Here is a 12,041-nt window from a genome sequence, read left to right as displayed (position 1 = left end):
ATTGAGGGTTGCTGGAGAGGTTGTAGGTGGGAGGATGGGCTAAATGGGCAAGGGGCATTAAGGAGAATACTTGTTGGGATAAGCAATGGGTGTTACATGTAGGGGATGAATCATTGGATTACTCCTGAAATCATTATACTATATGCTAACGAACTTGGATGCAAATTTTAAAAAATTAAAAATAAAAATAAAAATAGATAAAAATAAATGATAGTAATGAACTATAGCCCATCAAATAAAACAGGGTTTCATAAGCCCATTCTGTTACAAATAAATGGACTGAAAATCTGATGAAAAAAATAGGATAGTTACCTAGTTCCAAAGTCTCTTTCCATAAAATATTTACTACAAAAGAAAAAAATTTTTAAAAGAAGAAACTGGCAGATGCCACCTTAATGAAGTAAACAAAATGATAAGACAAATAAAAATCATGTGTCACCCGATAGGAGGCAATGAGTAAAACAGAGCATAACTTTTGTGGGATTTCTGCCAAAAATACATAACCTGGATCCAATCATGAGGAAAAATCAAATAAACCCAAATTGAGGGAGCATTCCACAAAATAACTAGCTTATCATGTTCAAAAGTGCCATAGTTATGAGAGTCAAAGAAAGACTAATGAACTGTTGTACACTGAAGGAGACTAAAGAGACATGACAACTAAATTCAATGTGTGATTCTAGATTCGATCGTTTTTGCTATAAAGAACATTACTGGAACAGGTAGCAAAGTTTGAATGGGGTCTGAGAGTTAGATCTGTAATTATACTCTGTAAATTTCTGAATGGTTTTATTATAGTTATGTAGCATGTCCTTATTTGTAAAAAATACACACGAAAGCATTTAGTGATGTGACAACTTATACTCAAATGATTCAGGAAAAAATTTCATTTGTTTCATTTGAAACTCTTCTGTAATTCTGAGATTGATTCAAAATAAAATGTTGACAGAAAGAGAAAGGACTGCATTGGTAGTTATCAAACACTAAAGATAAAAGATACTGATATTATGCATGTATATATATATATGCATGTTTATCAACATATACACCCCAATTAGGGTAACTACCTTTTTTTTTTAATGTTTATTTTTGAGAGAGAGAAACAGAGACAGAGTGCAAGTGGGGGAGGAGCAGAGAGAGAGAGACAGAGGCACAGGATCTGAAATAGGCTCTAGGCTCTGAACTGTCAGCACAGAGCCCGATGCAGGGCTCGAACCCACAAGCCATGAGTGAGATCATGACTTGAGCTAAAGTGAGACGCTTAATGGACTAAGCCACCCAGACACTCCAAGGGTAACCATCTTCTCTTGAGAAAGAGTGTATTAGTTTTCTGTGTCTGCTGTAACAAATTACCACATACTTGGTGGCTTAAAACAACATCAATTTATTATTTTACAGTTCTGTAGTTCAGAAGTCTGAAATGGGTCTCACTGAGCCAAAATCAAGGGGTCAGTGGGAATATGTTCTGTTCCGGAGGCTCAAGCTTGTCCTTTCCAGCTTCTAGAGGCTGCTTACATTCCTTAGCTCATGCCTCTCCTCTCCCATCCTCAAAGCCAGCAACAGTAGATTGAGTTCTCACATGGTATCACTCTGACCTCTTCTTCTGCCTTCCTCTTACACATTTAGGGTCCCTTGTGATTAATACTGGGACCAACATGAACAATCCAGGATAATCTCCCTATCTTAAAGTCAACTGATTAGCAACCTTAATTCCATCAGTCGCCCTAATTCCCATGTAATTTAACATATTCACAGGTTTTTGGAATTGGGGAATGGGGGGGTGTTTATTCTGCCTACCCTAAAGAGTTTCCTTTATCCTGAGATTATATCCTTGCTATTTGTGGCATTTCTTTCTTTTATAAAATGATGGTGTTGTGATGATCCTTTTTTTTTTTTTTTAAGTTTATTTATTTTGAGAGAGACACAGAGACAGAGAATCCCAAGCAGGCTCCACACTGTCAACATGGAGCCCAACACAGGGCTCATGAGATCATGACCTAAGCCAAAATCAAGAGTAGGAGGCTTAACCAACTGAGCCACGCAAGTGCCCCATTATGATTGTTTTTAAAGTACTGGTATGTAGAGGAAAAAAAAAAAACTTGCTAATCCCATGAATCCTATGTAGTACAAAATCCTAGGTAGTACACAAAATCTTGTGACATTTTTTATTGATTCCTCAAATGAAAGTCTGAAAACAAACATTCTGTTCATACAAAGATACCATATCCTTGACAAAAGATTTGTATTTTTCAGAATATAAGGAACAAATCAGTTTAAAAAAAAATGACCAAGGCTTGAATAGACACTTTACAAAAGAGTATATTTAAAGAGCCAATAAACCTAAAAAGGTGCTTGATTACAGTAGTCCCTAAGGAAATGCAAATTAAAGCACTGAGATAGTACCATTCATCTACTAGTATGGCTAAAATGAAAAAGACAGACAACAAGTGAGTGTTACAAGACCACGAAGCAACTGGAATTCTCATACGCTGCTGTTCGAAGTGTGATATGGAAAAGAATTTCATCGTACTTATGAAAGCTAAACATTTTCATAGTCTATGACCCAGCAATCCCACTCCTAGATATATACTCAACAAAGATATGCACATAGGTTCAAGAAAAGACATGTATAAGATTATTCATAATAGCACAATTCACAATAGTCAAAAATTGGAAATAACCCAAATGTACATCAACAGTAGAATGGCTAAAAATACGAAGTAGAGTCACACATTGGAATACTACACAGCAGTAAGAATGAACACGCTACACCTAACAAAAACACCTGAATGAATCGTCTTACAAACAATGTGGGACAAAAGAAGCCAGACACTTAGAATATATACTGGAATGATTCCATTTATATGAGGTTAAATACAAATAAAGGTAAAACTAATCTTTAGATATTAGATAATGCTTACACAGAAGTGATCACTGAGGTGCCTGGGTGACTCTTGATTTCGGCTCAGGTCATGATCTCATGGTTTGTGAGTTCAATCTCCTCAGTGGGCTCTGCACTGTCAGCGCACTTGGGATTCTCTCTCTCTCCCTCTCTCTTCACCTTCCTTGCTCACTCTCTCTCAAAATAAATAAACTTAAGAAAGAGAGAAAGAGAGAAAGAGAAAAAGAGAAAGAGAATGAGAGAAGGAAAGAAAGAAAGAAAAAGAGAGAGAGAGAGAGAGAGAAAGAAAGAGAGAAAGAAAGAAAGAAAGAAAGAAAGAAAGAAAGAAAGAAAGAAAGAAAGAAAGAAAGAAAGAAAGAAAGAAAAAGAAAGAAAAAACAAGTGATCAGGGCACCCAGGTGGCTCAGTTGGTTAAGCGTCCGACTCCGGCTCAGGTAGGTCACGATCTCGTGGTTTGTGAGTTAGAGGCCCTCATTGGGCTCTCTGTTGTAAGCACAGAGCCCGCTTCAGATCCTCTGTCTCCCTCTCTCTCTGTGCCCCTCCCCTGCCTGCGCTATTTCTCTCTCTCAAAAATAGATAAACAAACAAAAATGTTTTAAGTGATCAGGGTAAAAACTGAATGAGCTATTTATGATTTATGTGCTTTTTTATATAATTACTTCTCGAAAAAGCTTACACAGACACATACACAAAGTACACCAGAATATTATTTTTCAATATAATTCAATCCAAACTCCCCAGTACTCAGTATTTCTTTTCTTTCTTGTCTGCTATGCACCTATGTTCAAGTCGTATCTATCTACTCTACCTGTGCCTGCCCATCTCCTGATTTTCTAACCTTTACCCAAACTACTCCCTCCTCTTCCTGGAATTACCCACCTCAAAAACAAGTCTATCAAAACCTATCTATTCTAAAGATCCAATATGAAGCTATCTTCTCCCACAAAGTCCAAAGATCTCTCCAGTTAAAACTGATTTCCCCTCCGTTAACTTCTGTAACACTCTGTGCCCCTATTTTGGCACTTACTGGTGTGCCTTAAGAGGTATTTATAAATGCCTATCTTCTCAATAGACTGTGAAGTTCTAGAGGAGACAGAAGTTTTATTTAATTTTGTATCTTCATCCCCTCCTGCCCCCGTAACCACCTCCCTCCATATGTAACACAATGCTTTGCAACTCAGTTTATGTTCACATTTTTATCAAATCACATTTCATGCCAACTATCATGGCTTCGTTTTCAGCTGTCAACCCACTGAATATGCCAAGTATTATTTAAAAGGAAAACACAGTGCTCCAGCACAATTTAGGAACACACAGTCCTAAATTCCCAATGAAAATCTTGGATACATAGGAGTTTAACAGTATAAATTATCAATTAATACATAATACATGGCAATTTACAATTTAAAATGAACTGAGAAGGAGAAAAAAAGAGAACGTTTTTAGGAAGGTAAAACTAATAACAGCCCATTTTCCAGTTAAGAAAATGAGCTTGGCTACACTGCAGTCCATGATCAAGTGCAGGTCTTAATTTGAGGCACTTGTTTTATAAGTATATGCACTCAGTATACTAAACTTAAATTTCTTATTAAAAACAATACACATTCGCTGTAGAATCTAGAAAACACTAAAGAATGCAAAGAAAATCACCCAAGTAATGTTTTTGTGTGTATGTTTACTAGTACATTTTCAGATGTCACTAAATATTTTGAAATATTTGAAATAATCCAATAATTCACAACCACATTAACAACTTAGTGCTAATGTGTTAGTTCCCAAGTACAAGGATTTGTGCATCTGAGCAGCAAAAGTATTATCCACATGCTATAATACCTGGAGGTCTATTTCTATGACTTTTCAGTGAAAGCCTGAAATTCCCCCAGACATCTGAAAATACCAGTACCATATCTTTGCAGCCTCAAGTTTAGGTGCAGAGAAGGGATTTAAGAGCTCTAACCCTGCTACCAAGGGAGTTGTTAAAGCATTATGTATGACCTTGATTCAAATTCTGTTACAGTTCAAATTCTGTTACAAATGCCACTGGAATGACATCAACTTTATCCTCCCCAAGGACTGAAGAATAGCTTGTAATAGTGATGAACTTTTCAGGGCATATCTGTGGATTAAAGTCAAGATTCTAACTATTTCTTAAGTTTTTTTTTTTTTAATGTTTATTTATCTTTGAGACAGAGAGAGACAGAGCACGAATGGGGGAGGGTTAGAGAGAGAGGGAGACACAGAATGTGAAGTAGGCTCCAGGCTCCGAGCTGTCAGCACAGAGCCAGACGCAGGGCTCGAACTCACGGACCGTGAGATCATGACCTGAGCCAAAGTCAGAAGCTCAACCGACTGAGCCACCCAGGCACCCCTCTAACTATTTCTTTATGCTCTTTTTTAATTGTACATAACATTATGCAAAGGCACCTGTTATATTAAATAGTGATTCTGAAAGTATCCAACCAGAAAGTGTTGATCAGTAACCAAAGTGAGAAAGTGCTAGTCAGGACAGCATAACAATGAAGAGCAGAAAGAAAGCACAATAGCTGTCATAGTAAACATTTTATCACTCTTCTATAAATCAAGTGTACTAGAGTACAGACTATTGTTATTGAAGTGCATTATTGGGCAAGTTTCTCCCTCCCCCGTGCCTTCTACGGGCAGAGTATATTTTCCTGCCCTTTGACTCTGGGCTTGCCCATGTGACTTGCTTTGGTTAATGGAATACTGGCAGGTGTGATACAACCAATGACTGAAAGGTACTTGAATAATTGGGCTTGCTCTCTTGTGCCTTTGCTGTAGTAATGAGAAGAGCTTTGCCTGAGAAGTCACCATTTCTTTAGTCTGAGCCCCAGAATTTCATGTTAACAGTCCTCAGTGAGCAGCAATGTCCAGAGTCACCCAGCTAAGCCCAGCCTATACCATCCAATATTCAGCAAATCCACATATTCATGAGAATAAATGTCTACCATTGTGTGTGATGGTATTTTGTGGGTTTTATTACTCAGCAACAGCTAACTGATACAGTAATGCTGTGACTAAACTATAAAGTCTTACTCCACTTCCTCAGTAATTCAAATGATTAGAAAATCTATAGATAAGTCTGGACAGTAACTCTTCCACTCCAGCTATCATGTGACTAGCAAAGAAATATGCCATTATATTCCATTGTTTCTCTGCTCTTCAAAGATTAAAAATAGTGTAAGTCAGGGTTGAGTCAGACTGCATGGATTTGATGTCAGGCTCCTTGCTAGCAGAGTGACTTTGTACAAGTTACTTAACCTCTCTGGAATGAGTCTTCTTATCTGAAAATGGAAATAGTACTGAATCTATTATTGGGAGGATTAAATGAAATAATATCTATAAAGAATTTAGGGACATAGGGCTGGCTCAGTCAGAAGAGCATTCGACTCTTGATCTTAAGGTGGTGATTTCGAGCCCATTAGGCACAGAGATTAAAATAAACTTAAAAAAAAAAAAAGAATTTAGAACAGCACATAGTAAACAATAAGTAAATGATAGTTGTTAGCTATTCATGGCTAACTATATTTTTAAAAACACACAAAATTAAAAAAAAACACAACTCGCCCACTTCTACTGTGGTTACCCCATTACTGACAGAGTCAAGTCAGGTAAGATCATAGCTTGGGAATAAGAAGGCAAGTATATCCTGGGGCACCTGAGTGGCTCAGTCAGTTGAGTGTCCGACTTCAGCTCAGGTCATGATCTCACGGTTCGTGGGTTTGAGCCCTGCATTAGGATCTGCGCTGATAGCTCAGAACCTGGAGACTGCTTCGGATTATGTCTCTCCCTCTCTGCCCCTCCCCTGCTCACATTCTGTCTCTCCCTCTCTCTCAAAAATAAACAAACATCAAAAAAATTTTTTTTAATATTGCTACAAAGTAAATGGTATTTTAAAACACTTCAATAGCACCAAGATTTCCTTTTTCTTTCTTCGTTTTAATTGTGATGCCATTTACCATAAAATAATCTTTTCTATATGTGATCAAGATCTTATACATATATATCCCATCTTCCTTTAGCAATGGAAAAAAATTCTTATCTGCTTCCTCTTTCAGGATTTAAACACTATATAAATAATATACAATAATAAGTGCTCTCTTTTTTAAGTTTACTTATTTTGAGAGAGAGAGTGCATGCGAGAGGGGGAATGGCAGAGAGAGAGGGAGGAAGAGAATCCCAAGCAGGCTCTGCACCATCAGTGCAGAACGGGACACGGGGTTCTCACGAGATCATGACCTGAGCCAAAATCCAGAGTGGAAGGCTCAACTGACTGAGCCTCCCAGGCACCCTATCAGAAATTTTTTATTGCTAAATTAGAAAATGAACTTTAAAAAGAGACCACTTATTATCTGGGGCATCTGGGTGGCTCAGGCAGTTAAGCCTCCAACTCTGGATACCTGCTCAGGTCATGATCTCATAGTTCATGATATCAAGACCCCCGGATGGCATGGAGCCTGTTTGAGATTCTCTCCCTCTCTCTCTCTCAAAATAAATAAACTTAAAAAAAAATTTTTCTGACAATCTTTCAAAACAGAATTTTCACTTTACAACTAATAATTCACATCTGGGCCACCTCAGTGGCTCAGTCCATTAAGTGACAAGATCTTCACTTCAGCTCAGATCATGATCTCACAGGGTTCGTGAGTTCTAGCCCTGCCTCTGGCTCTGCACTGACAGAGCAGAGCCTACTTGAAATACTCTCTCTCCCTCTCTCTGCCCCTCCCCCATGCTCTCTCTCTCTAAATAAAACTTAAAAAAATAATTCACTTCCAGTAATACACATGTAATGTACATCACAAACATGAACTCAAAAAATTAGCACAAAGAATTACCACTAATTCATAATTTCATACCCTAATACCTATATGAGTATCCAAAAAAAGAAACTGAAGGCTAATTTAAATTGAAAACAAGTAAAAGACACACAGAAACTCCGACAACTAAACTAAGAACTAGTTTCAAATGTTCACCCAACCAGCTGGTAATCAATCTCACTGACTTAAGGAAAAGCCCATCACAGTGAAAAAAATCTGAGTATTTTAAAATGCAATTTCTTGCTTTTAGATACATATGCTTCTCAAGCAAATAAGAAGTTACTGAATCATATAATTCACCCGGTATTATCTCTGCAGTAATGTTATTAAGGCAAGGCATGCAGGAGATGTCAGTTCCTTAAGAAGTTAACCTCAAAAGACGATGCTTCCAAAGCAAACCTAGTGTTTTTATTCACAAATTTGGCTGATCCCATTTGTATTTTTAGCTTGAACATCCAACTAGAATAGCATCCCTGGTAGCCAGTCTCAAAAGGGCATGGCCCCCAGCAATTTCCCTGTTTACGCACCTCATTCTTCCGGTCTCCAGGCAGAGATTATTTCCCCTCCCTCTGACTCTGGGCTGGCCTTGACTATCTTTGACCAAGAGTGACATTCTCAGACTTCCAATCCAAGGACTTAAAAGAACTGGCTGATTGCCTTCTACTTCCAATCTCTTAAAATGTTCCTTCTTAGAATCCAGGCACCATGCTTAACTAAATCCAAAGACCACGTGGAGAAAGTAGGCCCACATAAAATAGGACTGAAGGCCTTCAGGGCTAACTGAACTCAGGCAATGGTCAGCCATGTGAGTGTGGCCATTCTGAACATTCCAGCTATCCTGGCGCTCCAGCCAACACCAGGTGAAAAAGAAAACCCATCATCAACCACAAATTTGAGAGAAATAATAAGTTGGTTTTTTAAGCTACTAAGTTGTGGGGTGGTCTGTTACCACAAATTATCTTTTATACTGTTTAACTTAGCTATCAATTCTATAAAAAATATTTTATATGCCCCAAAATTATATCATCCAAGTTCAAATGTTTCCCCAGATCTAATATTCTGGGACTCATTTATCCTGTCCATTTTTTAAAATAAACTTCAAATCCAGCCCTCAACTCATCTTTCCATCCACTGTGTATATTTTTTTAATATCTCAGAAAATGGTGCCTACATTCCCTCAATCATTTTCATTTCTCTTCTCAGACCCTCTTCCAGTTCCCATTTATCTATTCTGAATTATAATTTTGTTGACCAAGTATTAAGAAGGTACTTGAGGACCTGCTAAAGCTGAATGAGATATTAGCATACAGGTTATTCAATGTATACTACTGCTTTAATGTCATTTGTTTCTGAAAGTTAAACATTCTGCTTAAACTATTTTTTGACAAGTATCCAAGGGTAAACTTTAAGTCTAGACTATGTGTAAATTATGGCCAACTCTGAATTAGCAGTCTTGTTAATAAGACTTTACTGTAAAATTCCTAATCAAAGCACTACATTAATGTTGTAATAAGCAAAAATCATGAAAGAGAGTATTTCATGTTGGCATATTAAATAAATTTTACATTTTCTTAAACCATGGAAATCAGGGCATCTGTATAAAATTGCCATTCACAATTCTCAATTGAGGGAAGGAATAAGACCCAAACAATCCAAAAACTATATAAAAATTTCAATTTGATTAAAAGGATCATTCTTCCATGTGGATTGTGCACTAATGACTTGGTACAAGCACAAATAAAAGTTCTTCCTAGCTCAAAACTGACTGAGTAAAGAGACGTGTTTTAGCAGGGTAAATGGGACCAAAGGCAAGTTGTGACTTACTCAGATTCATAATAAGACTGTGACTGGGCTGAAAAATACGAAATTTCTAACTCTCCATTCTCTGCTTCGGTTATTTAGGCGTCATTCTTGGTGACGCCCTTCCAGTTGGTCTTTTCTCAAACAGCAGCAGCCAAAATAGCAGGCAAGGTCAAAAATGAAAGTAACTAAAATTAAAGAAAAAATTGGCTTCTCCATATGAAAACTGACTCAATATTTAATAATGTGTGGTGCCCTAAAAGCTGCAAACTACTACATGGCCATCTCCAGATCCACTTTAACTCAATCGGGAGACCATTATCGAAACATTAACTCACTGGTACAAAGCAAAAATCAAGTAGTTGAGAATGTTCCTAGGCTGAGGTCTAATGAAGAGTAAAGAAGATGATCTCATAATGTCTTTATGATCTATAAATCACATTATTCCCTAAATCTGACACAAGTGTCAAGATCAGGATTCCTCTAAGTAGGAAAACAAAAATAAGCATCTACCAATTTTCTAACTAAAATCCAGAAGCTGACATACAGGTTATTAAGCACAGAGATTATTTAATATAAAGTAAAATATAAAGCAACTTCCTGTTATTTCTAAAATCCAAAAAATTTTAATATTTTAGAATTTCAACAGTGGCAGAAACTCAAGAACCTTCCCTCAGGCCTAATGGCATTTTGTTAATGATACACTTGAACTTTAGGTAGGTGATTTTGAAAGCACTAAGTTTTAGTAAATTTGACCAGTCTCTGGAAAAGTATTCTTATAAATGGGGCAGTTTAAAGCCTAATTTCAATTAGAATAGTGTCCAGGTTTATTTAGATTTGCTTTGGTATTTCAGGCAGAAACAAAATAACTATCAAAGAAATGAGATTTGGAATGAGAGGTTACAATTACTTCTGAAAAAGGACTCCACCGCAAATACTATCAGTATCCCTAAGGCCATCTGTTAAGATAGCAATCTATGCATTCCATCATTCTTTAGCAGTAACCACGAAGTCTGGTTTTACACCTAGGATATACAAGAAGCATCAGATTAAAGGCATCAAATATCAGCCTATACAAATTTGCCAAACAAGCACAGCCAAAGAAAAGCATGATACAAAGTTAAAGAACTAGGCTCCAAAGGATTTAAATACCCCCAACAAATTCCAATCCAAGTTCATACAGTGCTTCAACCTAAAACTGATAAGTAAACACCAATTCTGACATCTATTCCACTAATTACATCTCCTCTTTATCTCCTGAGTTTCTCCACTGATCTCATCACTTCTTAGGAGCCCTGCGATTGTAATCTCCATGGCCTTTCCTTCCCCAGAAAGTGATACCGCACCAGGCCCCCATGTTTTACTGTCTTGACAATTAAGCACTATGGTTTATTTTACTCTGTTAGATACTAATTTCCCCCCAATCTCCTGTACCTGTTTCCCTGACAGGCCAATCTCTTGTGTTTTATCACCTCATCCTAGCTACAATAATTAGCCTCTCCTTTCAAAATAGGGTATGTATCCCTTTTTGCGACATTTGTAATTCTGACTCACCATCAACACCCCCTTCCTGTCCTATAGACTATCACCACAACCCTAGGTCTCCATCCCTAGCCCTCATCCTCGTGAGGATGGCCTCTTCCTTTCCAGAGTTTGTCAACACCAGTCTGGCCAAGCTGGGATCGTACCCTGAAGGCAAAGGCTCTCTCCCCTCCCCGCACCACCACCACCCCCACCCACCTTCTACAAAACAAGTCTCCCACCTGCCCTGGCTTTCTCTCCTCCACCCTTAGATCCATCTGCATCCCGTCATGCCGGTTCCCCCCATGCCCCCCCCCCCCCCGCCTCATTGCTCTCCTTCCACTATCCCTCGCTCCCCTTCCCCACTCCTGAACGAACCTCCTCTCCTGGGCCTTACCCGAAACCCTGACACCGAGAAGGCCCTGCCAGCAGCCTCACGGCGTATCTCCTCCGGGCTTCCTCGGCTCTTCAGTAACTGTCCCCACGCCCCTTTCCCTCCAGGGCCCCGCGCGCCTCCCAGAGCCCCCTCCCTGATTAAGCTCCCGCTGTCACTTGGCCTCTCATCCACAAGATGGCGGAGCTGTTGCCCCCACCCCCGGGTCCTCTCCGCAACCCCCTCCCGCCTCCCTGGAGCTCTCCCGTCCCGTCCCTTCAGCTGCCCCCGCCGCGGGCCTCGGCCCAGGGTCCTGCTGCCCCCTCCTCCCGCAGACGGGCGGCCCAGGCCCGAGCCTCAGCGACGCCGCCAACGCCACCGCCTCCACAGTACCCCGGCCTGCGCCTTCTCCTCACCATAAACTTGAGCGCTTTTTCCTGCAGGACCGCCTCGGCTGGGTCCATAATCGCCGGGGGCCACTGGGTCTGCACTCCGCCGGGGCCGCCCCCTTGGTGCCAGGCCGCAGCCAACGCAGCTCCCGGATCCGCCTCCTCTTCCTTCCCCCGCCCTCTCTTACCTCTCAGGCTCCGGCAGGGGGCCAACGAGGACC

The 12,041-nt window shown here is 39.5% G+C and overlaps 1 protein-coding gene across 7 annotated transcripts in view; it reads right to left on the bottom strand.

The window, feature by feature from the left end:
- BTRC (beta-transducin repeat containing E3 ubiquitin protein ligase) overlaps positions 1–12,041 on the bottom strand; it is a 180,320-nt gene extending 168,279 nt beyond the window's left edge. For 3 of the 7 annotated variants that reach the window (XM_003994340.6, XM_006938110.5, XM_003994341.6), the window contains exon 1: positions 11,848–12,029. In XM_003994340.6, the coding sequence (XP_003994389.1) occupies positions 11,848–11,895 (48 nt within the window). In that variant the 5' untranslated portion in view covers positions 11,896–12,029. Of the gene's footprint in view, positions 1–11,455; positions 11,567–11,847 lie in introns of those variants that run through there. The other 4 variants (XM_019813740.3, XM_019813741.3, XM_006938111.5 and 1 more) reach the window with 4 other exon arrangements.

Source organism: Felis catus, chromosome D2 (assembly GCF_018350175.1).
Source record: "Felis catus isolate Fca126 chromosome D2, F.catus_Fca126_mat1.0, whole genome shotgun sequence".
NCBI lineage: Eukaryota > Metazoa > Chordata > Mammalia > Carnivora > Felidae > Felis > Felis catus.
The sequence above is the reverse complement of the archived record's forward strand: the minus strand, read 5'-3'. Positions and strand labels throughout refer to the sequence as shown.